This window comes from Scomber scombrus, chromosome 11, assembly GCF_963691925.1.
Source record: "Scomber scombrus chromosome 11, fScoSco1.1, whole genome shotgun sequence".
NCBI lineage: Eukaryota > Metazoa > Chordata > Actinopteri > Scombriformes > Scombridae > Scomber > Scomber scombrus.
The window spans coordinates 12325931-12352953 of NC_084980.1; the positions used below are offsets into that span (position 1 = coordinate 12325931).

A 27023-nucleotide genomic window follows, 5' to 3' on the forward strand; every position below is an offset into this window, starting at 1 on the left:
ACACTTTGCATTTTAATTATGACACATCCAAGCAAATGACTATTTTAATAAACATTATTTATAACATTGAAATAACCAAGCCATGATTTAAGCCACTATGTGCTTAACTGTTGCTCAGGTTCCATAATTTTAATAAGTGTATCTACACTGGTAGATTAATATCCAAGACAGCATTTATTTTCCAGCTTCATCACATAATCATAATTATCAGGTCTAGTTTTAGATACAACTGACATGTTAAGTGCAAATATTATTATCATCATCAGTAGTTTTACAGACGTCTGTGAAATTTGTGAAATCCATTGACTGAGAAAACTGACATTGACACATGAACAAGTTTGACAATTAACATTCAGAAACATACTGATGGCATTTGTAATAGATAATACAATTGGTGTTTTGAGTTGTATGATGTGAAGGTTGGAGTGAATATCCACTCATATGATCTTCAAGGGTTTAGTGTGGGTGTGCTCTGGAGGTTAGTTGCACGCAGGGTTCATCAGGCCAGTCCTACCCAATACTGGGTTTACAGACAGGCCGTCACTGGTCCAGACACACACACACACACACCAATAACCAGAAGTCCATAGGAGGGGTCAGGAGTAGAACAAAGACATGAGAGACTGTCGTATTACAGGTAAGTGGGCAGGTCTTTCTCCACCACCTGCAATGAGAAATTAGTAGCAATGAAATGTTTGTAAAGCATCCGTTTTAGATCGTTTTCCATCAAATAAGGGGTCTTCCAGGGATCCATTTTAGGCCCCAATTCTGTATATAAATAATTTTGTGAATTCTTCTAGCATTCTATTTGCTGGTTATACAAAATGATTCTTATCACTCAAAAATCTAAATGATTTGCAAAATAATCTGAAGAACAAGTTAAGATGGATACATGGCTTAACTGCAATAAATTATTCACAAATATAAGCAAAACAAACTTAACTGTTTTTCACCCCAATAGAAATCGTAATAATGTACAACATACTTGTATCAAAAATAACATCCAGGTTACTGTGAGAGTGAAGTCTGTGGTGAAGACCACCAAGTTCCTGGTTCATAATGATGATTTTTTTTTTCAACTTTAAGGCCCATAGTGATTAAGTGATGAAAAAAATACCAAATATGTTGATTTAGTTTTCAAGTTGAGGCTTTTTTCTTCTACACTTTTAACCTTACAGTCTTTATTTGAGCCACATATAAATTACCATAATGTTATACGATGCAATACTTCCTAGTTATCTGGAGAAACTAGAGGTATCACTGAATAAAAAGGTATTCATGCCATATCATTGTTCATAGTAAATGCACCCACAGACACTCTTTTCCACAGATTGTGTTCTAAAGCTTACTGAATGTAATATCTCTCACAATTCATGTATAATGTAATAATGCTTAACGACAGAATTTATTACCTTATTCCAACCTTCCCTCCCATATATAAGACTAGAAAAAAGCATCTTATAAAAAGGGTAAGAACTTAACACTATAAAAATGCCACTGTGTCTGTTTTCAAACAGCTTAAGGCAGCAGTTGCTACAAAAATATGTTCAAGCTTTAACATCCTGAACGCCTGGTGACTTCTTAACTAGTTACTCTGAAATCCAATAAAATTGGACTGCTATTTACACTAACAATATGTCTTATCTGCTTAGTGTCTACGCCCCTATTCTCAAGCTCCAGATAGCTTATCAGGGTGTCCCATTTTACATATCTCCATAATGTCCTATATGATTGTACTTTTCTTTTAAGTGAATATACTGAAACTGCACTGAGCATTTTGTAAATAACTAGCAAGATACTACTGTAATCTCCAGCATCATCTGAAAAGTGCTGCATTTCATAAGAAAAAGCACAGTGAATGCTACTTACGCTGGGATCATCTGTTGGACCGTATCTCTTCACCACTAGTCCTTCTTTATTTATGAGAAACTGTTGAGAAATAAGACATGAACATATTGGCACGTGTTCTTCATGTAGTTGTGGCAATATAATTATTAAAAAGGAAAACTAGGACTGAAAATTAATCTTTAAAAAAATGGAGAGTGTCACTTATATTAGCAAATTACCTTTGTGAAGTTCCATTTGATGTTACTGTGAAGAGAGAGAGAAAATAAAAAAACTGTTGTACTGCAATTACTTTCATTACAACACAAGTGCAGATAGTATTAATATAGTAGCATGGAAGTATTTTCTTATTTGTCTTTTTAACACAAGCTCACTGTGCAGCAGCCTTCCACTGTACATGCAGTTGTTAAAACAAAAGTGGCTTATAGAAGTCAGGTTGGGACTTCTTTATGGAATAGGGTCAAAGATTTATAATGAAATGATGACATTTTTAACCAATAACCAATGTATTTGGATGGGGGCATTTTTTTTTAAAGTTGTGGTGATTAGTTTTTGGATTCCAGGATTTTATTGTTTGGTTTTATATTGAATGTACTTTGCCTTTGTTTTTAAACATATTGGGACCATGCTGGAAATAAATGTTTTCACTTGAACATATCCCTTGGATTTTGGATCTGGGTCTGTAATTCATAGATAAATCATACAATATCACATCATATCATAGGTCACCATTAACCATTGCTGGGATAAATACACAAACATAGCTTACTTTCCCAGAGTTCCCTTGCCTTTAGGCTGAGCCTTCATCCACTTCCACAGGGGGTGAGCATTGTCTCCATTCACATCAATCTTACTGAAGAGATCAAACTCTGCATTATAACCTTTTGCGAACTCTTTTATTTCTGCCTCAGTCCCCGGCTCCTGAATCACACACACATAAAAAGAATCCCATGTTTGAAAACTGGAAATATATGATTGCTAATGACTGGCACCACAGTGATGAATATCATATAAGCTGTGCTAAAGATGACAATATATAAAACTATTTCTTGTGTTTTGTGGGCTTATGTTACCAAAACCTTTACAACTATCCAGGAATGTATCTAAAATATGTCAGAATCCAATGTGCATGCTTGTTTGTGTTGCAGGGTGCAACAATGAAGTATTTAAATAACTACCTCCCTCCTAACTTACTCCCTTATTTCATAATAAAAGAATAGTGAGATGGAGGTAAGGGATACAGTACAAAACAAACACTGCTGTTACCATCAGATTATTTTAAGTTACCTGTCCTCCAAACTGGTTGCATGGGAAGGCCAGGATGCGTAAACCTTTCTCAGCGTAGGAGGCGTGCATTCCCTCTAGCTGAGTGTAGTTTACCTTCGTCTTTCCTCATTTAGAGGCTACATTTACGATGATGCAGACGTTCCCTCTGACAGAGAAATCAGAACGAAACAGACGTCAGACAGAGGACTACTTCCAAATTTGTGTATGATTTTGATGTGAGAGGACACATATATATATTTACCTGTATTTATCAAGAGACACCTCGTTGCCATCAATATCCTTGGCAGAGAACTCATAGATTGACTTGGCACTTTGCCAATCAGTCACCTGCGCACACTGCATAGAGGCAAAGAGTCAAAGAGACATTGCAGGTGAACTTGTGATGAAGTAAGACAGCTGAAGATAAAGGCTTAAAGTCCATGAAAGCAAACCAAAGGGCAAAGTATGCTAAACCCTATGACAAAAACAAGATGAATCAGATAGACTGGAAGAAAAACAAGGAAGTTAATTACTGCCCTCATTACTCAAGTGCTCTTTAGCCTACTTGAGTCATAAATGATGCCCCCACCCTTAACCGCATATGAAGGATAGGTTTGAATGGAAAATTACAGTTAGTGATTTTACATGTCTGTCCACAATCAAGAACTGTAAATACAAAATATGATGTTATTGTATGTTAAATCGATTATGACTTATTGTACATTTCTCATTGGATAAAATAGGAAATGACAGGACTGCGCATAAACTATGGAGCTTCTCCTGCTTTGGGCGATAAATTACATCACCTGATTTGTGAATTATTAGCAATTTGAACGGGATCTTTATCCTATACAACGCTGACGTTAATTCACCGCAAAACTATCGAACATTAGTCACACTAACGGGACCGAAAAACCCATAAGTTTGACTTCACTTTGCTGCATCTAATGGGAAATGTGTACTATTATCTCAAATCCCACCTTTAAATGTTTAAATGACGCCCAAATGTCACCATATCGCCTCTGGCTGTTAAGCTAACAGTAGTTAAACAAGCTGTATCGACATCGGACCCATTTCTGCGTTGCACCGCTTTTAAAAATAGAAATCCTACAGCTGACCGACACGCTGTTCACCGAGCAGACAGCAGCACATACATGAATGGGTTTAGTCACAGCGTAGGTGAACAGTCAGTAATGTATCATTGTATTTTAGTGACTTACCATGGCTCTCAGTGTTCCTCTGCTCCCCACCAGTCCAAACAGCACTGTAGTCGGTCTCAGTAGCCACATGCCTGTTACGTTGACGAACGCTGTCACGTGACCTTTAAGTACCACCCACTGGGGGGGGGGGGGGGGGGGGGGGGGGGGGAGTACGCGTTCAGCTCTGTACTGCACACGCGTACCTGCGACCACCTCTCTTTTTTCTTTTTTTGAAAACGTACACAAATAGTGCAAATCATCTCATAGTACAACACACATGTTGGCGCTTCAACACAACAAATTCAGAACAGATTGAAATAAAATAAAATAAACATATCAATATTCATTTCAGTGGGGAAATTCTTCAACCCATCATACAATCCTTGTGACTTTAGACACAGTTTTAGAGATTTCATGTACATTTTAAATTCATTTCATGAAGACAATACATTTAAGGGATGATTTCAGTACTCTATTCTTGTGGATAAATTTGGCTAGACAGAGGATTACATTGCAACAGAGCTGATGTTTTTTTTTTTTGCAAGATCATACCAAAAGTTACATCATTTCTAGAGATAGAAGAACAATAAAACATTTAGTTTGATCCATTTGTGAATATTAAGCCAGAATGTTTGTATTATACCACATGAGAAAAATATATGGTCCGTAGTTTCAATGTCATTGAAATGCACAAAAATGTGCATATATTGTCCTCGATATTAAAACGTAGTCTAAGTAATTCTTTAGAAGGATAAATGTTGTTCATAATTTTGAAGTGTGTTTCTTTCATTTTGGGGGGTACAGGAAATGTTAAGTACATTGTTCTTAGTTTATCAATTGATTTTTTTATAAAATGTATGTAGGATATCATTTTTGTTTTGTCTGCTGGGGAACAGTATTCCAGTAAGGCAGTTTCTTATAAAGTTATTGTTACATTTTTTGTCCAGGATTAAAATCCCCTGTATTGACAGTGGGGCCAATTGCGGACCACCTCTCTTATTATAACCATCATATTTCCTTTCAAATCGTCAAGAAGAGGGACTTGATATTAAAAAACCTGATACCCCTGATGACATTTTTCATCCAGGCATCTAATAAGAAGGAAAATAATGCCTTATTTTCTCTGCATTAGAAGGGACTTTCATCATCAAATCAGTGCTTTGACACAGATGAAAAGAAAAACATGAAGTCTCTCCTCAGAGAAGATATTTTTTAAATGGTTTGCTTTTCTTTTCATATTTAGAATAATAAAAAATAAAGTCACTGGCAAAAAAACGCAGTTTTCTCATATTCTGAAACCGAATATCGTCTTCAAGGCAAGAGCACAATAAAGATCAATAAAAAAAGACTGCACACAATCCCTGATCTGTAGCTGAGAGATGTGGAAAAGTGTTTGCCTTTCGGATAAGTAGTTATACACTTTATAATAATATTAATGATAAAGTTAAAAAAGTGTGTGTTCACAATCACATGGTTCACTTTGGTGAAACATGCCTGTGACCATCTGACATGGTTCACTTTGGTGAATTATTTTTGCCTTCATTTATCAGGCAAAATAAGTTATTTGCCATTTATACTACAAGATTGATCAACTTCAGAACTGGAATCATTTCACAACCAATCATTTCTTCATGTACGATGAGGCCTGGATTATAACCATCATGTCCACACAGGCCAGCAATGAAAAACAGGGCTGGTATTTTATTGTATGTTGAACCTAATTACCTTACTAAACCACTGACTAACATGTATTTATAATTACAATTACAAAAAGAAGTACTACAGAAATTACTACAAATTAAAAATGTCATCATATACAGATTGTTGTGTTTTATCTTTTTTTCCCCTCAAGGGTTAGGCCAGGGAAGCCTCAGCACACAGGGTGTGTTGTTGTTGTTGTTGTTGTTGTTGTTGTTGTTGTTGTTGTTGTTGTTGTTGTTGTTGTTGTTGTTGTTGTTGTTGTGTATTTTAGACTGCCTTTCTCAGGCATGTGTTCTATAATAAAATAAACAACAACAACAACAACACCACCACACCCTGTGCGCTGAGACTTCCCAGGCCGCCTGTAGCCCATGCAGCCCGGAGCGAACGCAAATTTCTGTATCTGATGACTCTTCCAAAAATAATCTGATTACTTGTAATGTGAATACTCTTCCAAAAGTAATCTGACTACCATAGTAATACAGCTGATACAGTTTAATACTATTCAACTAAAATCTCACTGTATCTTTATTAAACCTTGTGACAATTAGCTGCAGTTGCACTTTTAGAGTTTACTATAATGTACTTGGGAGGTTTGATGTATAGCTGTGCGGATACAAAAGAAGTATTTTATCAGTTTGTCTTATATAACTGTAAGTATCTGTGCCACATATGTATTTCTATGACAATATAGAAAAGTAAATATAATGATTGAGCTATGACATTTCTGGTAACAAGGTGTTACAGCTCACTCTGGTCTCTAAAAAACAACCAAATGTGCCAATGATCATCATCATCATCATTGGCACATACTTTTTAACACCTTCAACATTGTGAAAAAAAAACAGACCGGGGACACCATGTTGCCTCTGGAATGAGTTGGCTTATTTGCCCGAAACAGTACTGACAACAAAGCTCCTCTGTCTGCTATGTTTGTGTGTGGTGGTGTCTGCCAGATAGCTTCTTGTAAACGTCAGTTGAATTACTTGAAAAAATAATACAAATTAAAGCTGCAAGCAGTGATGAACGGGCGCAGTCGGAGGGCGCGCAGGTAGACGTCTTCATACGCAGGCTTTTATTTGACGTTGCATGATGTGGTGAAATATCACTGCCTGTGTCCAGTAGGTGGCGCTAGAGATCACCCACCAATTATATGTCATGTTGTAGTGTATGATATGGAGAACACATCCTATAAATTTCATATAAATCGGATAATGTTTGTCATATGAGGCTGACTTCCTGTGTCCAGTAGGTGGCGCTGTGTATATGACACAGTATTGATGCATAGACGTGTTCAGGGCGGGGCCCTCTACATGCGTGATTAATTTGGTGTAGATCGGACGATGTCTGTGGGAGTTATAAGGATTTCCTGCCTGTGTCCAGTAGGTGGCGCTAGAGATCACCCACCAATTATATGTCATGTTGTAGTGTATGATATGGAAAACACATCCTATAAATTTCATATAAATCGGATAATGTTTTTCTTATGAGGCTTGCTTCCTGTGTCCAGTAGGTGGCGCTGTGTATATGACACAGTATTGATGCATAGACGTGTTCAGGGCGGGACCCTCTACATGCGTGATTAATTTGGTGTAGATCGGACGATGTCTGTAGGAGTTATAAGGATTTCCTGCTTTTTGGCGAAGGATCGAATGGCGAAGGAAATTGTCGGCACCGCCACGCCCAAACCAAATCCCTAATCATAAAGTTTTTGAGAACAATAGGGCCTCGCACTGGTCAGTGCTGGGGCCCTAATAAGATGTGTAGACAAAATGATCATGACACAATATGTATTGAATGGACACAAAAGGAGATTAAGCAGATGTACAGTATATGTATGTTGTTATACATGTGCTGCCCTGCCTAAAGGAATTTCTTTTTTAAAACAACATAGTAACTGGCCTTTATATTCTTCAAAATAAAACCAGTACCAAAAGTAAAAGGCATCTGATAGTGAGTGTGAGGTTTGTGCTCACCCACAGGGGAGCAACCTTAGGGACATTTGACTTCTTGTCTAAACATGTTTATGCAAGGGGATAGAGTCAGCTGCCATGGAAACACTGGACAGCAACAGAGAGCAGGTGTACACACATCGATACATATTTAATGAGAAGCTAAAAATGCACACTTATCTGCCCCATAAATCTTACTTCATGATAAATATTGGTGCTCTCGACATAAAGAGGGGAGACAAAACCAGGTTTAAGTGACAATGAACGGTTTATTTTAAATAAGTATTAACAAAAGGATAAGCATGGAATGTGAGGATCAGCTGCATCAATAGTGTAAGGATGTGTGAGAAATGTAGGCGTGAGAGTGTTGAATGCAGCAAAAATGTCAAACAAATCAGAACATGGAGATGTAGAGCCCAGAGAGCAGGGCCAGCTCCAGTAGGCCTGGTAGAGGCATCATAGAAAGACATCATACTGTGGGTAAAAATCCTGCAGACAGAGAGAAAGAAAGACACTGTTCTGAAGTGCTAGCAGTGGCAGCAATCTAGCATTTGCTCACCTTTGAGGGTCAATACATTTAATCTCTTTCATCTTCACCAACATGGACACACACTACTGTACAAACACATATTAAAATATAGTGAGCAGGTGTATTTCTTAAAACTATGTCTTAATATTTATTGTGTAAGAAGTTCAGAACTTATGATGCACTAGATATCTTCATTCTTACATGTGCAGGTATATGCCTATGCAGGAATGAGGACACTTAACTTTTATATAAAGTAGCTACAAGCAATACTTATTGTTATCGTTTAAACATACCTTTCTGCATGCCCCAAATGATGCAGTAAAAAAAAGGTGTTTTTTTTATGTTTCAGATTTTTTGGGGGACTTTTTAGGTTACTTTTGGCATACTGTATATGAAATTGCCCTCAAGCAGGTGGTGCACAATTCAAAACTTAACTGTATCAAAGTGGCCAGCTCATTATCTGTAGTTTCATTATTCTTCCAACAGAGAGCACTATCTAACTGTAGAAAAAATTGCTACATAGATATAACAAAATTGTCTCTCATTTAGACATGAAACTTGTGTGAGAAAGGATGAGACTCAGATGTAAAGTATGTAAATTCTTAGTGATAAACTGAATGTGTTGTGTATGGCTCAGATTTACCAAGTTCTGTGTTATGGGTCAGTTTTTATGTAGAGATGAGTTTTGAAGCGAGGATAGTAAATTTGGATCTCTGATGGCCGTGCAAAGTTATTCCAGTTTGAGAATTGCAGGTTTGTGTAACATAAGAATTTGGACATGCTTTCCTATTACGCAGGTTGATTCAAACCCATTTTTTTCTTTTCACAGTATTAAAATTAGGCCAAGGACTTACTCTAACATCCTTGTTCTGGGACAGTGTTTTGAAATAGACTTGGCTAGTCTGATGTCAGAATTATGGCACAATTAAAGTCCCCATGAAACAGTATCTTGCTTCTTTAATTGGATGTATTCCCTGTTGAAAATCATACTGGAGTGGGACATAACACACAAAGGAATCACTCAAAGGTGTAAACCAACAGATTATCAGTTGAAAAGAAAGGATAATGGTTCATTTATTGGTTGGTATCTTATTACTTGTACATTTTGTATCAAAGGAAGTTGTAAGTATAGTGTACTATTAAGCACAACCAGAGTCCAGAGGAGATAAATAAGAGAAGAAAAGTTGCATGTAATTTGTGTAATTGGTCAATACAGTTTTAATGTCATAAGATCCCATCTTCTCAATGGTTTATAAAAAAGTAAGCGATTCGACCAAACTGACATGCCACACAGCACGTTTGCAATACGAGGGCAAATTACTTGCTGGGATGATTAAAAAGATGCTGCATGTGGACCTCTCCCTGTTAGTAGAAGCAGTGGGTCGTTTACTCTCTAACACGCACAGGTGCATACTGGGGTACACACACGTGTTTGGGTGATGTGAGGTCATGTCTTCTGAGGAAGAGGCTTTTAATTAGGGTATGACAAAACACAGAATCAACCACAGGTTTGCACCTGAAACATCAAGTTCAAAGCCCCTTTATTATTTAATTAAACACCTCACATATAGCCAATTAAAACTCAAATCAAAGGGGGGTTTCTGGACATCAGCAAAATCAATGAAAGTGTGTGTGTGTGTGTGTGTGTGTGTGTGTGTGTGTGTGTGTGTGTGTGTGTGTGTGTGTGTGTGTGTGTGTGTGTGTGTGTGTGTGTGTGTGTGCTATGCTATCAGATGCTATCAAACAAAATAAGCACATGTTGAAACAAAATTATTAGTTATTGCACATTCTGTAGAGACTATGGATATTTTCATCGCAAACAAACCGTGCTCGTACAGAATACAGCTGACAGAAAAATCTGCACACAGGACATGGTTTCCTCTGATCTAAATGATTGAAAAATAGCTGCATCTATATCAAGCTGTAATGAATGTTAGGGCCTTTGCTGAGCCACATATTGATGCTGATGCCATTTGTTTCATCAAAGAGCTTTACTAAGTCATACACCAGAGAACCAGTTAACCCTGCCTAAATGATGAGAACATGCATTTGTGAAAAAGCAGACCATAATGAATAGAAAGAGATGGAAAATACAGAAAAAACAAACAAGTTTCTTTTTTTTCTTTTTTTAAACTGTTGCCTAGAAACAACCTCTGCTAAACCTGACTCCCCCAACCACCCCACCCCCCATGACACACACACACACACACACACACAGCTACGGGCACCATGGGAGATAAGATCAGATGCTTCAAGAAAAGTTAGGGTTATTTCTCACTGTTCCTTAGCAACAAGTTTGCTGTTTTCTTGCCTTTGCCATATCTCTGTCGACTCGAGATTAATAGTCAGAGACAGAAATTAAGTTTTAAGTTGACCATAAAACTTAACAATTTCTCTGAAATGTGCTTTATATTTGAAGGCAGAGTTAAATTTGGCATGACTGGGTTCTGACCACTGGAAGTAAAAGACTATTGGGATGATTCTCTTGTCATTTCAGGATGCTTTGTGACACAGTCTACATACTGATGATTATATTGGGTGGCACAATTTGCACATAAAATGCAGCAAATGCCATAAAACATAACAAGGAGCCCACATATGCTTCCTATCATGCAGTGCCTTGGGAGGCATATGGTCTTGTAAATAACATCCAGGTATGCATATTACTCTCACGTCAAAAAATAACTGATCTAAACACCTACATCACCATGCCACATCCTTAGAACATGTAACAAAAGAAGTTGTAATGAAAGCAGATGGTAACCTATATTTGCATTGGCAGAGAATCTTTTACATTTAACCCTCATATGCTGAGGGGTTTGGTTGGCAAGGCAACAGATTCTGCAGTCTGTTTCCCATGACTGCTTCTCAATAGTCCAGATCAGCTCCTTATCCCTCCATATTCCTGAAGAAAAACACTAGTAAGACCAGGCAGGCGTGCAATGTATTCAAATATTCGAAATTATGCTGACAGGCAATTGGCAGCCCACTGACTGCATCCTACACCCGTATCTCTCAAATCCATCCCCAAGATCAATTTAATACTCACAATTTTATTTGCCGCTGCCTAACCTGCATGTAACTGTTTGAGCCTTAAATAAATCAAATATATTTCAGCTCAGTTCGTCTACAAACCTCAACTTGCCCTCAAAGTATTATGTTCCTATACTCCTTATATCATTCCCAAAGATAATTTGAAATCCAATTAAATGTGCAGTTACATATTGATTTAGTGATTTTAATTTTTTCAGATAAATTGAAGGATTAAGTAAACAAAAATTCTTTATAGGTTGAGAATCTTGCCTACTTCTGTCAGCTAAATAAACCATTTAAAAACAATATATTATATAAAAAAAAGAAATGCATTGCTACAAGCTGACAGCAAGACTGCTTTCCTCAGCAAATACAATGTTTTGATCATTGTACAGATTCAATGTATTTATTGCATTGCACACAATGTATTTCTATCGTGGGAATACAAATGCCAGATACAAACAGGGAGTATGGCTCACACTTCAAGGATCTGGCAACAGGTGCTTTTTTCCCCATTGTGTATACTCTGTTTACTTGCTACAGAAATTGGTGGACACAACTAATTTACCAGCAACTTTTTAAAATGACACATACTGAACTACCAGTCAGGATGTGAATGGCAAAACATATGAGGCTGCCAGGACTCTTTCTGGGGGAAAAAGCAAAAAAACCTTTCCACCAAATTCATTTGTTATACTGGTATATCTTTCTGGAAGAAATGCAGTCTGTACAGAATGATATAAATCTGAGCTACATGGCAGGATGGCAGTAGAAAAAGACACAACCTAGTGACAGCATGCCTGGATTTTGAAGTAAGCATCAGACAAAAGATGTAACAAGAACTGAACTCTTCCGCTGTGGGCTAATTGAAATTGATTCTATGTCTAGAAGAAAGCAGGCACAGCTCATTAACCATTTAACATGATCCCCACTGTGAAGCAATGAGGTGGCAGCATCTTGCTGGGAAGGTGCTGGTGTTGAGCGGCAGGGACTAGGACACTGGAATAGAGATAAAAAATTAAATGCAACTATGTATGTATGAGAATATGGTTCATAGTGCCAACGACTTGGGAGTGAGGTGATATTTTACTGTCCAAAAGAGCTTGATTTTGTGGTGACTCACTTCAGAAATGGTTTCTTTTTAGTCCTTTTATTTCCTTAACAACAAATATTTTATAGACCTATGTTATTTTTACGTTTCAGATTATTTAAATCAGTGTATTTCCATTTGTATCCATACAGTATGAAATTAACTAAAAATACTCATGAAATCTGATTGAGAGGAGTAATCTGTCATAGTGAAAGTCAGCATTAATGTGTTAAAAAGGTTAATGCGGACTTAATATTTTTGTTCTAAAATGCTCATTCAGTGGTAATTGGTCCATTAAAAAGCCCTGACATAAAGGAATCATTTGACATGGTCAGAAATGTACTTATTCACATTCATGCCAAGAGTTAGTCCCTCTTTAGACCTGGCATTAACATCTGTCTTCGGTGTCTAGATCACAAGTGGACAGCAGTAAGGAAAAACTAAATTTTAACGAGAAGAAACTTGAGCAGAAGCAGACTCCAGGTGGGCAGCCATCTGCCAGAGAGAGAAAGAGAGAGAGAGAGAGAGAGAGAGACAGAGAGGGACAGTAACAACAACAATGATAATAATTACAGAAGTATGTCTGATGATAACAATGATAGCAGCATGCATGGGTGTCAAGCAGGACAAAGTCGACATCTTTGGCCCCAATCCACAGGAACCTGTGAGACAAGAGAGAACAAAAACTCTGGGGAAGAGGTTAAAATAGTCACATGCATTAATGGTACATAAATATGTACACATGGAAAGAGACCAGAGGAGAAAGGAACTAAGGGCATCATGGGAGGTCCCCCAGCAGTCTAGGCCTATAGCAGCAAAACTAGGTGTTTGTCCAAGGCAAGCCTGGATCAGTCCTAATGCGCTTTATCAAAAAGGAACGTTTATAGCTTATTCTTAATTGTAGAGAGGGTGTCTGCCCCCTGAATCAAGATTGGAAGATAGTTCCACAGGAGAGCAGCCTGATAGCAGATACGGTGATGCTGGGGCCAGGCTAATGCCATCTTCATGTAGAGTAGCTGTATCATAAGATAATGTGTTTCTAAGGTGTTTAGGGCCAAGTACAGTAACTTGTTTAGTCGCAGAAAATTGCAGGTCATCCAGGTCTTTATTGGAGTTTGGTTAACTGATTGGATTTATCTGGCTCTACTGTAATTGAGTATCATCCACATAACAGTGAACATTTATGGAGTGTTTCCAAATAATATTACTTAATAATTTTACCCAAGGAAGCATATACATAAAGTGAATTGGCCCAGCACTGAACCTTGAGGAACACCATGTCTAACTTTTGTGTGCATGGAGGATTTATAATTGACATGTAGAAACTAAAATCAATCTGTAATGGGATGTGATCGTCAATAGTGTCAAATGCAGCACCAAAATCTAACAAGACAAGTACAGAGAGAAGCCCTTTGTCCAATGCAATTAGGAGATCATATGTACCTCACTAGTCGTGTCTCTGTGTCGTGTCTCTGTGCTATGATATGCTCTACATCCTGACAAAAAATCCTTCAATAAACTATTGTTATGTAGAATGTCACACAACTGATTGGTGACTGCTTTCTCAAGAATCATAGAAAAGAAATGGAAGGTTAGTCTAGGTATTCGTCTATGGTTAGTTAAAATGCCTGAATCAAGAGGAGGCTTTTGAAGAAGAGGTTTAATTACAGCTACTTAAAATGACTGTGGTACATAGCCTGTTACTGAAGACAGATTGATCATATCTAGTGAAGAGGTGTTTACTGAGGAAAAGATTTTCTTAAGCAGCCTAGTTGGGTTCAAAAAGGGAAGGAGGACATGAGTCATAAAAGATAAACAATGTTGAAAGTGCCTCAGTTGGAAATATACTCGTTAGGATTCATGTAATTTCCGACTGTTAAAGCTGGTGATGTGCTACTGGCTATCGCAGAACCACATGTCTGGGCTCTAGATGTGAGGATGAGTGTATCAGCAATATCACAAAGGGCAGAGTAAGATACCTATGTTCACCTGCTGCCTCAGCGCAAGTCTGACCTCTGCAGCTGATTTTAAAAGATGTCTTCATCTTCTATTTATTTTCTTATTTTCTCTCTCTTTTGCTTCCCTTATTATTGCCCCTTATCTTTTATGTATTTCTCTCCATCTATTCTTTCCTCCGACACTTTCACCATTTCCATACCCCCTCCCACTTTCTCTCTTTGTGGTCCATACCCTGCTGTGTCAAGTAAATTAGTTGATTCTTCTCGGTAATGGTACCTCCTCACCTGCACGCAAAGTCGATTGCAGTCATGACGCATGGCTTGATTAGCCTTTGTGCAAGGAACTGCCACCACATCCCTGATGTGATTCGTGTGTAACCAACATGTGTGTTTCATCCAATAATATTAGTCTCTAAGAACGTGATATTACAAGATTATTTTCTTTTTTGTCTCTTTAAAAAAACCTGTGCCATCTACAGGACATTTATCTATTGCAGAGCTTCTGTTTTTGTCAGTTTGCTTGAATATAGCCTGCTGATGCATGTGCCAAAGCACAAATATGATGAATGCTACAGACAAAGAAGAATTCAAATATCAATATGAAGCCACTTCATATCAAGATCATTGATATGGAGTGGCTTCATATTGATATTTATCATATCAATATGAAGATCAATGATCTTGATATGGAGTACCTCCCCTGGTACCCCTGGGTCTCAGTAATCCACTTCTTCTCATCCTCTTTGCAAATTGCAAGACCTTTCCAGTTATTCTACAGGAATTAACTTGGTAAATATCAGAAAGACCCATGGGGCCCTCTCAGCACACAACTGCCTATGTCTTTTTATCATTTTGTGGTTTAGAGGTCTTTGGGCTGCCTTATGTGGAATTTTTTTATTGGAAGACAAAAACAGGAAAAATATAGAAACAGTAACTCCATAAACATAATATTGTAATTTTGCTACTACAAAAAAAACTACAAAAACAGAACTGCATAGTGACTTGAATTTTACATCCTCTTTCTGTGACTGTCTGCAGTTGACATTTTACCAAAAGACTAGTGGACAGATGGAGCTCTTTGACAGGTGGATATGTCAGGTCTGAACAGATACAGTAGATGCAGAGAAAGGGAATGTTATTTTTCTCTCTTTCCCCCTTAGCTTCAGTTCAGTAGGCTGTACATGGGAATGACATTTTCTTGTTGCTTTAGCAACAGAAAAAAAAGGTCTCCCATTCTTTCTCTCAGGGTTAAATATCCATATATTGCCCTTTTTGGTTATGCTCTATCTGTGTATGAAGGCATGTGTGGAAAAATATGTACTATATTTATATGTCAACATATGTGTATTTGATTAAGTATTTTTTTGTGATGTGTACTGAAGGAGCTATGGTATGTGGGTAGTTGTCGCCAATTAAGTCAATCCTTTATTGGCTCTTAACACTGATCATTTGCACAACAGCAACAATGGCACAATAACAGGTCCAAGCTTTCCTAAAAGGTTTGAAATGGCATAAAAAATTGTCCAATATATTTTTCATTCATCTTTAAAAACCTGTAGAAAGGTAAAATTGTATTGACAAACATAATCCACAGTCACCCCATAGAAATCATAACAATGGCTTTCTGATCCAGGTTTGTTGGCACCTGAATCCAGGCTGATGAGTCTCCAACTGTAGTTTGTGGGAGTGTTAACAATATAAATAAACACGGGCTCTGTGGTGCTAAGTGTGTCGTGTTATTGTTTCAGTGCCTCAGGTCCTCCTCCATTTCAAACACTTTCACCACTCTTGGCTGCCATCGTGGCCACCTTTAGGTGGGCCAAGAAATGTAAGACAACAGCAAGGACACTGAACTTTTATATGAAAGTCTGCTAACAGGATAGCATGGTCACTTTTTACCACAAGTGTGTAGGCTTGTTTTTAAGTCCCAAATAATGTCTCTGTGATGGTGATTCATGTACAGCTACGAAAAGAATTTTAATGTGAATGACTCAGTTCATATAACAAGCCAGCAAGCCAAAAATACAATCTAACAATCAAAACCACACAGTTGGTTAGGATTTCTCAAGTAGATTTTTCTGTACATTGGTGTTCTCCAAAGCCTTTCACCTGTTGACTCTTCCAGCTTGTCTTATAATACGACAGATATCACATTCCTCACAGTTACATCAAATAAACTGGAACAAGCTGATCACTCACTGTTTTGATGTTTTAATGCTTTTCCACATCTGACAAAACTGTAACTTTCTGCAACAATGATGTCCAACACCAGCACTCAGAAAAAGTGGTGAAGAATTACAATACTGGGCTTTTGTGTTGTGTATTATGTCTAAGTGGATGGCTGTACTGTACTTTACTGGCAATCAGGACTGGTGTGATTGTTTGCGAAGCTACTATGCCTGTCAAGTTTCCATTCTTGCATGGTGCAAATTTGCAGTTTACAATCAATCCCATAGCAGATTTACAGCTTGAAATTCATAGTATTTTTTGAGTCCTTGATTGCAGACAGGCAGACAAAAGCAGGCTTCTAATTTTGTGAGCTGAGAAGAAATTGTTACTGACAAATTTTAATTAAGCATAATTATTGAAGTAAATGTTAGCTCCATTAATTGGTTGAAGACGCAGTTTCCTGGTGACTTTTTATTGTTTCCAGCTAATTTTATATGTGAGAATATACATTTTATGGCTACACTGTGTTGCAAGTGCTAAAATTCTGAGGCTAAAGCTACAAGTGAAAAGTTGATGACTCATGTAGAAGAATTGAAAAGAAACAGCATTAGTAGTAGCAGTATTGTAGTGTTAATATATATAAAACAATAATATATGTATGATGAGAAAAAATATTTGCCTGCTTAGTTTACACATGGTAATGTGTTTGTATTATGAAACAGTATGTTTTTACTTCCAACATCACAAGAACAATGCTTTTAGGATGTACTAACGGTACTAACCAATGTGTTTGGTAAGTGAAACACTATGTTGGCTTCCGTTGCTTGATTGTCAACTTCCACAAAACCAATAAAGAACAGGACAGAGCATTTTAATTTACCCTAAACCTTAATTGCATCCAAGAACTGGCCTCCACACAGTGGAAAAATACTCAATACATCTTTGTAATTAAATGACCATATAGGCTAATTCCAAAATCATTACCACTTGAAACATAGTTTCTACAACCATCGTCATCATGACAACTATAAACACTATGACATTTGTTCTTATGGTTTTTTTTGTTTTTTAAAAAAAAGGCCCAATCCGTGGTTGGAAACATGACACTTACATTTGGAAAAGGGAATAGCTGTCTCCCATTGCTAAATCTACTATTTGTCATCTAGCCATCCCAAGTCACCTCCTATATGATATAATATATAATAAGGCAAATTTTCACCTTCCATTGACGTCATATGAACTAACTCACTTTCCCAGTCCTAGTTGGGCCTAGTTTTTTGTGCTCCTTATGACTTTTGTAAGTAGGAATTTCTCAGTATCAGCATTCACAACCACAGTAAATGTAACAGTTTTTACATTTTTTTATTTAAAAAAGTCCATACAGATGGATAGCCTACATGAATGATAATGACTAAATAAATAAAAACTACTACAACCAGTTTCAAATCTGACAAATTATGAACTTTTACAATTCAGAATACAAAGAGAAGCAGTGGAAATTATGTTTTATACAATAACAAAAAAAATATTCACCTCATTAGTCACTTTTAAAAGAGATTTAATGGATTTGATGTCATTGTTCTGTTTCTTTTAGCCATCAGGCTCTATTTCATTTTATTGAAGGTGATTATATAATGTGTATGAAAAAGTAACAAATTGAACACGAGATGCTTGAAATTAGATTGTCTTCACCAAACAGCATCGTGGTGATGACTCTTTCCTCTAACCACCGAACCACCATGTGTTCTGTAGAGCAGCCCTGCTATTACCTTTTACCTTTCACCATTTCTGCGTCATTCAATAAATACCAGCAGTCATTCATATTGACATGGGGCAATGAGTCATTCTTATGTTACTCCTATAAAAGGCTGGCGAATGCACTGTTTTAGATGTATAGTGTCAAGAGAGACTATATTAAGGAGCCTTAAGGGTCCTTGTTTTATTTAATTCTTCCTATTAGCAGAATACTTCACTCCCACCATTTCCTGCTTATCCCCTTGGGCTTTGTGTTGACTCTAAGAAACCAATTCAAAAACAGCAGGATGTTTTTATTTCTGCTGCAGAGGAAAGAAGTACAGTAAAAAATAGGCTATATGCATGAGAAAGTGTTTACCCATGAAAAAAAGCGGTTGTCTCTTTGTAACTTAGAAAATATTATATGACTCCATTGGTGAAAGAATAGAGTGGACAGTGTTCAGTAGTTTCAAGAAGTATTGACATCTGTTGATTGTGGAACTAATCAAACGTCTCTTGTCCCTGATCCAATCAGCTTCTGTCATGATTCATTCATCGATTTATTGGTATTGGTGATGAACCCAGGCTGTTCAGGCTGTTTATCTTCTTGTCAAAACTATACAGTGTACCATTTGGTCGGCCCTTCTTTTCTCTCTGTCTGTTTGAGAGACACTGTTCATTGCCAGCATATTGTGTAAGGATTCATCATTCTGCTGTTGTTGACAGATTTGACTGTCACACACTTGTCAAAATGCCAAACAGTCACAAGAGACGGAGAGAACACACTCACACTCACACACACACACACACACACACACACACACACACACACACACACACACACACACACACACACAAACACACATGCAAGGGGGGAAGATCCAAAGTAGCCAAATAACTGAAGGATTTCATCTTGTCGGTGAAACAGAACTTCTTGATGGAAAGCAGCATAAATCAACTGAAAATCATTTCTGACATTCAAATTGTTATAAGATATCAAAGTAACATTATTGTAATTTGCATAAAAGAGACTTTTTTGCCAGCATAACAGGGTTGATTAGTTGTAAGAACAATTCTCATAAGAACCACAAATGTAGAATACGCCATGGTGAAAAAAAACCCTGAAGATACCCTGTGCACAGCAGTATCTCTTTCCTGGGTGCCAGCTGATGCAGGGCAAATTAAACAATCAAAAAAAGTATAACAGCATACACCAGTATACTAGGATTGACACTGTTTTATTCAGGGATTATATTAAAAAACTACATGTTTCACCCGTTTCCGCATGCTGATGTAAAATAGGTGACTTGGCATGACTTAATGATGCAGAAATTTTATACAGTAATAAATTGTAACAACGAGGCTGCTCAAATTACAAGTGTTATGTTATGTTGGTGTTATTGGTAATTTGATAGACTAATATGAATTGACTCTAACCTATGCATTTTGTTTTGTTATCAAATGCCTACAGTTTTACTTTAATGCCTGCAGTGATAAATGTCAAACTCCTCCTGAGCTACAAAGATAACTACTACTAGCTAAAAGGGGCCAGGGGGGGCGGGCTGAATGAAAAATTAGCTAAATTAAGCACCGTAGTAATGTTATGTGAAAATTTTGAAGGATTCTCCAAAACGGGCAAAAACAGACAGAAAGTCCAAAATGACGAAGGGTGGCAGATTGTCCCAAAACTTTCTAAAAAGGGGGCAGGGGGGCAGGCTGAATGAAAAATGAGCAAAATCAAGCACAGTGGGGGCAATATGTGAAGAGTCAGTTAGTAGTTTGAAATGAGATCCACACAACCAAGGTTAGTTAGGCCATTTGTGAATAAGATTGTGTATGTAAAGCAGAAAGTATGAGTATCTGTAACCTGAGGTGTCTCCAATGACCTCTTTTGTCTCTTTCACTGGCGATCATTCTCACATCACTCAGCTGAAAAGTAAATATTTCAAATGCGTTTATTATGCTGTTGAGTAAATTACAATCCAGTGTAGCTGCGTCAGATAGTTGTTTGAAATTAGATCCACATAACCAAGGACATGTTAGGCCATGTATGAATGAGATGTGGTGAGGTGTATGTAAATGAGAATTGTTATTGAGTTGCTGTGGGATGAATTAGTTAGATAGGTAGGTATTTTATTAGCACGGTAATGCTAGCAGGTAGGTAAGAAAGTGAAGCAGCAATATGTTTATGTTTATTTGTACATTTATTGAAATATATGCATATATAGGCATGAAAGGGTTAATCAAAAAGTATGAGTACCTGTAGCCTCAGGCGGCTCCAATGACCTCTACTGTCTCATTCTGTGGCAATTGTCCTCAATTGTCACAGCGCACTGCTGAAAAGTCAAGACAGTTGTTTTAAATGAGATAATGCATGATGACACACCACTGGTTAACACAGTCAATATATATTGATAATGGGACTGAAAAATGTTTATATAGGCTATGACACACAGACTAAATTGTAATATAGTGGACACAATGCATGAAAAGGTTAGGCTTTACATGCATAATCACATTGTGAAGTATGATCTAGTTGCCAATGAAAACCGTCATATGTTAAAAACTAAAGTCTAAGTAATAATTTCTATACCTTGGTAAGGATGGGTAATGATAGAGGAAAATGTGAATACTCATTACCTCAGAAAAAGGTAATATTTGTCTGAAAAAATGTCGCGGAAGGATGGCCATTTGGCTGACACAGTGATCTGTTTTTAAAACTCTGTTTTACAGGGGACATGTTATGCTTTGTTCTGGCTTTCAGGAAGTCTAACCAGTTATTCATCTGCTACAGAAGTCAGGCTCAGGGGCCCCCTCTGTGAGTGAAATGGCTCACTCACTGGTTTTGTGATGTGTGCCCTCCTCCAGTCTGAGGGGCGCACTCCACCAGGGGCATTGCATCCTCTATGGTGCTTTCCCGGGGTGTCTCAGTAGAAGACCGCCTCCTTACACTTTGTGCAGTCATACTTCAGGGAAATTACTGCTAGTTTGATGTCTCATTCAGTGCTTGGTGCTTTGTTCAGTGGAACCCCATCTGGAGCAGATTGAGATGTTTTTTGATGATGTACAATCAGGGTCATGGCGCGCAGGTGGTTGAGTGGTTAGAGCGCATGCCACGTACGCAGTGGACCCCGGTTCGAATCCCGGCCGGTGGACCTTTACTGCATGTCACACCCCCCCTCTCTCTCCCATGTTTCCTGTCTGGCAAAAGGTGTCTATGCCTGAAAACAAATCTTAAAAAAAAAAAAAAAAAAATACAATCAGGGTCATAAACATTGCTATACTTGATAATGGAGAAATTCAGGATAATGTCCACAGTTTATTGACTAATTGTAATCTGTATGATTAAGTAATTATGGAATATGAAAATTCTACTCTGCAACATTTAACTAAATGGAACATGTTGTGACACACCATGATGTAGGCACACCAGTTATGTTTATGTTTAATATCTGTTGCATTTACTGTAATTGTGTTTGTGTTCACAAACTTTGATGTAGGAGTGCTACTTTAGTGAGAAGGAAACAGTTTTTGCATATCATGATCATTATGACATTTTATTGTGCATGGTCAGGACTATGGATGAGTTTAAAAGGGAAATGTATATATGAAGTTCTCCTGCACATACAAAATATACACTCAGAGGTCCTGCTCTATGCTATAGGCTAATTTATTGTCATAGAACTATTACAACTACTATGTATATGTACTGTATAGATCATCCATACAAAAGTATGGTTATGGTTTTAGCAAATCTGAAGAAAAAAAGGTAATTGCCTAAGGAGCTCATTTTACCCTTTGATTTTATACCATAAAAGGTATTATATAACAAGTCACCAGAAGAGGTTAAATTCTTTTTAAGCCATTTTGAAGCTACATTTCTATTTCATCATGCTGATTGGAGATCAGCAGTTACATCAGATATTGAAAGGTTTGGAAGTTTTGTTCCTGTTCTTTTTGTATAAAGACTTAGATAACCTTTAAATGGTAAGAATTTGTAAATTTGCGATTTGCAGTTTTCCTACACTTTATAAACAATTTCTCTAAAGATCACATAGCAATCCTCTGTTTGGAATAATAAATGTTGTCCCTGAAATCTTTAAAATTACATCTTCCTCTCTTTCTCTTTCTATGCACATGTAAATATATTACATTTAAAATATTAAATATATTAAAAGCAAATATATTACATTTCAAAAGTTTAACTGAAGGACTCAAGATGTCTGTTACTTCGCTGTAAATTACACTGTCAGTGTTTGTGAACTGGAGGTTTCAAGTTTCCACATCACTTGCATACTGGACCACGACTGGCTTCCAAATTAGTTGTGATGTCAAAATCATGCTTGTTCGTTAATGTTCTTTTGGCTGCGTATGTGGCATGCGCTCTAACCACTCGACTACCTGCGCGCCCACGTTCATGTTTTTAATTCTGATTTAAAGTGAGCACAGAGAAACTCTCCTTCAACAGAGGAATGTGAAAACACACTTTGAAGAAACTCTGCACATGCATTATTCTGCACAGTGAAGCTCAAACATACAACTGAAAGATCAAGAAGAAAAACACATTTTTGAGTAGAATGGGGCTTTAAAATTAGGATAATAAGCTGTCGCTGGAAGCTGTGACTTGAGAGGATTTTATTGATTTTAAACAGAGATGCTTTTGTCTTCATTGCTGCACTGAGAACTGAGAACATCTGCTTTATGTGTTGCCTGATTGAGAGTGTTCAAAGTGAGACATAAAATTCAAGGACTTACTTCTTTTCATGTTTTTTATGTTTTGTTTTGTTTTGGTTTTTTTGCTATTCTTGTGCTTATTCCCTTCTTTTGTAGGCTATGTCTCCCAACTGTTTTACAGATGGTAAAGGTCCACTCTTCATTTGTACATACTCCAACTTGCACCATCTTCACCCCCTCTCCATCTGTCTTGTCTTTTTTCTGTTTGTCTTGTTTACTCGTTCTATGTACACTCATGGCTTATGGTCTGTTGGTCTGTATATGTGCTAATCCTCATACAAATGTATTACTCTATAGACTGACTGACACTGAGCCACATAGAATCTGCTCTCTCTTTAGCGATGCACGCTTGATGTTTGTTTGATGTAGTGACCCGGGTTGTCTTAGAGCCATAAAGAGGATATCAGTGCAGTAGCAGCAGAAAGAGCCTCGCACCAACCAGCATGCTATTATCCAACTGTATGTAGTCTTTCCTCTGACACAGTATTAAGCTAAAAGTTACATTTTTATATAGATATATGCAGACGTATTATCTACAGTCATTTTTCATCAACTGATGTATATTAACTATAAGTATGAGTCACAGTGCACAAATATACACTTAAAACAGCTCATAGTTTAATCATAATTCATTTCCTGTGTGCAGTGCAGTCTGGGTATATTTAGTGTAGATTAATATCCATCAGGATATTATTCATTTCAACAAATTTGTTGAATATTGTACTGCAGCAATGAGAAGTGCTTGGATTCATTCCAGACTCAATCTGATCGTCCTGTAGCAACATGACTCAACTCACTACCATCCTCTCATCTTAGCCTTCTCCTTCCAGCGAAGGCCATGACTCAGAAAGAAGGCTTTTGACTTTACTATGGGCTGTAGTCTTATCTCATACTATAATATATATGACATATTCCACACTGTAGACCACAATAACTGCTGTCTTGCAATAAAACATTACAGAACTTCCATCTAATTGAGGAACATCAGTATGGTGGAATTTGGTTTTTAGAGACAATAGATCACATTAAACAATACTAAATAATCAAAATATTATTTTAAAAACAGATTTAAACTCAGAGGGAAACAGATAAAATTCACAACTATAATCCATGAATCCATCTATGAACCCAGTCATTTTCTTTAGTCTTTATCATAACAGTGGGCTTAGTATGAGTCGTTCTGGAACAAATGCAAAGGATCCCCTCCAGACATGTTTTAAGACATATATACTAATGTGCATTAAAGGTACAAATATACACAAAATAATTTTTCCACCAAAAAATTCAATAAAGTAATACATTTTTTATCTCTCATTGAAAAACACAGAATATGTACATACACTGAAGTTTGAGCTTGATGTGAACTTGGACTTGGACTATGATTGGCCTCCAAACTAGTTGTGATGTCATCAATCCTGCTGGTAAAACAGATTTAACTTTGACACCTCAGCAGATGACTGTGAAAACAACCTTCTTGTGTCAAACTATGCACATACTTCATATTGAGTGGTAGGGAAAAGGACAAAGTGTAATTATGTGACTTGTAAAAATCTGGGATGAAAATGTTCTAAAATGCCTGAGGGGGTTATAGTTATGTAGTGGCAATAATCTCTGTGGCATTTCATTTGACATTTACTTTCAAGCTTTACTTTTTCAAGCTTTCCGTATTGTTTCTAAGGGAAGAATCCAACCACCAACATTGGCTATGCAAGTAATAAGTACTGAAATCAACAGGTTCCTTTGCTCCCATGATATTTCTGGCACAGAATGTACAAAAAAGTTCAAATGAACAGGCTGAGCTGCTATTTTCTCTGTAATGTGGGAACAATTTTTGCCTGTAAGAACATCCATGGGTGAGTACACTCTAATGAAGGCAATGCTCCTGAAAAGCATATAGGAAGACTTTACTATTCCTTCCTATTGCGCCCTACATCTGCTTGAATCTATTATAATATGACATAACCAAGAAAATAGCGTCTGACTTTATAGATCATATGGTGGATGACGATGATGAGGCTGGCAGGTACAGAAGTCATTCCAGGTGAGCATACTGAAATTTAACAATACTGCATGGCAATATCACTTCAATGCAGCCATAGTGCTCTTTATGGAGGCAATGAGTATTTTTAGACTAACAATTACAGATCAGAGATCACAGCAACACTGTTCAACCACTCACAGTGTGTCTGAACATGACAAGTTTTTATTTAAATCTCCCACATGTAGGAAAAAAGACATTACAAGACACAATAACTACATTAAAGAAACTTAGTTGGGTAGTTATTGACCAAACCTCATAACAGTACGTAATCTTATCTGGAAGGAATCTCTCTCTCTCTGTTTGTCTGTCTGTCTGTCTGTCTGTCTGTCTGTCTGTCTGTCTGTCTGTCTGTCTGTCTGTCTGTCTGTCTGTCTGTCTGTCTGTCTGTCTGTCTGTCTGTCTGTCTGTCTGTCTGTCTGTCTGTCTGTCTGTCTGTCTGTGTGTCTGTCTGGCTGGCTGGCTGTCTGGCTGGCTGTCAGGCTGTATGTGTGTCCATTGCATATCTTGACAACTGTTCATCTGATTGACTTCACATTTAGCCAGTGTATTGCTGAGCACAGAAGTAAGTGCAGTGTTGGGTTTGAAGTTGCTTGAATGAGGTGTTCCTGTGAATTATATAAAAATCCCTCATAAACAACATTGCTTCTGCTTCCTCTTCTGTCCACTGCTGTAGTATTCATAATGTCAATATCAAGTAACTGGATAAGGTTCTTGATATTTTTTTATTCTTAAAGAAAGAACACATCCTCTTATTTGTGGTTTAACAGAGGAGAAAAAATACCTCACATCCTAGATTTCAGTAGCTTAAATCATGGCTGACACTTTGACTCGTATGTGGTACAGACAAACAACAAACAATGTTAATGTTGCTCTGTAACAGCTGGATGTGCAAATAAGCAACTGTTTACTAACAAGTTCACCATAAACTTAAAAGGTTATGATATGTCAGCATTGTATTTACAACTAATTCCTGCTGTCCCCAAGTGGCCATAAAGAAATCAGTTAATGCAGGTTCTGGTTCTTCATTGAAGCTATTATGTTAGTTCTGAGTGAAATATTCAAAAATATTTTCTGTGGCTGTACCATTCAATCAAATGTCTTTCTTCTGGATGTCTTTAGCATAATTTGATACACATTTCCCATGAAAGTCACACTGATATTTTTGGTTCAAACCTTGATCATTTCCACTGAAATTTAAAATAAAATTCTGCAGATTTGTAGTTTGGCTGTACAACATTGGTTTGCATGGACTGACCCAGTGGCAAACTGCTGCTTATTGAGGGGTTTCATTTCAGAAGATTTCTCATCTGGATCAATGCCTCCTGTACGCATAAAACACCAGAGGTAGAGCAACATAAAAGCAGTCAATAAGACATTTGGCTGAAAGAATCTGTCAAGAAGAATGACACATTAGCAGCAGAAATAACTCCCACTTTTTTCCAACTATCAAACATGACTTGTGATTACTTGGATCGGCTGCTGGTCAGCTGAAGTGACGTGCATGCCATGCTCATATAGATAGTTACTGTAGGTACTTGTAGGTACTGTAGATAGCCTACAGCAGATACTTAATTGGAGCAAGTGAGCTGTCTTCAATTCTGTAGGTCAGGTTGAAAAGCGTGTGGGAAGAATCAGATAAATGTGAATTCTAGTCAGGAGCCTCATTATAAACAGAAGCACACCAGCTTTGGTCCAATTAAAACTGACAGATTACCCTGCTTGCTTGGCTGTGTGTGTCTGTATACTCACATGTTGTCCCTTTATTATGTTTA

At 37.3% G+C, this 27023-nt stretch overlaps 1 protein-coding gene across 1 annotated transcript; it reads right to left on the bottom strand.

The window, feature by feature from the left end:
- Window positions 1-114: 114 nt before the first annotated feature.
- On the bottom strand, window positions 115-4410 carry LOC133990330 (phospholipid hydroperoxide glutathione peroxidase-like). Its single transcript, XM_062428606.1, has 7 exons — window positions 4332-4410; window positions 3374-3468; window positions 3133-3277; window positions 2615-2766; window positions 2067-2091; window positions 1870-1929; window positions 115-664 (listed from the first exon to the last, which is right to left on the bottom strand). Exons 1-7 carry the CDS (start codon window positions 4398-4400, stop codon window positions 632-634), a joined length of 579 nt encoding a protein of 192 aa, XP_062284590.1. The 5' UTR covers window positions 4401-4410; the 3' UTR covers window positions 115-631.
- Window positions 4411-27023: the final 22613 nt, after the last annotated feature.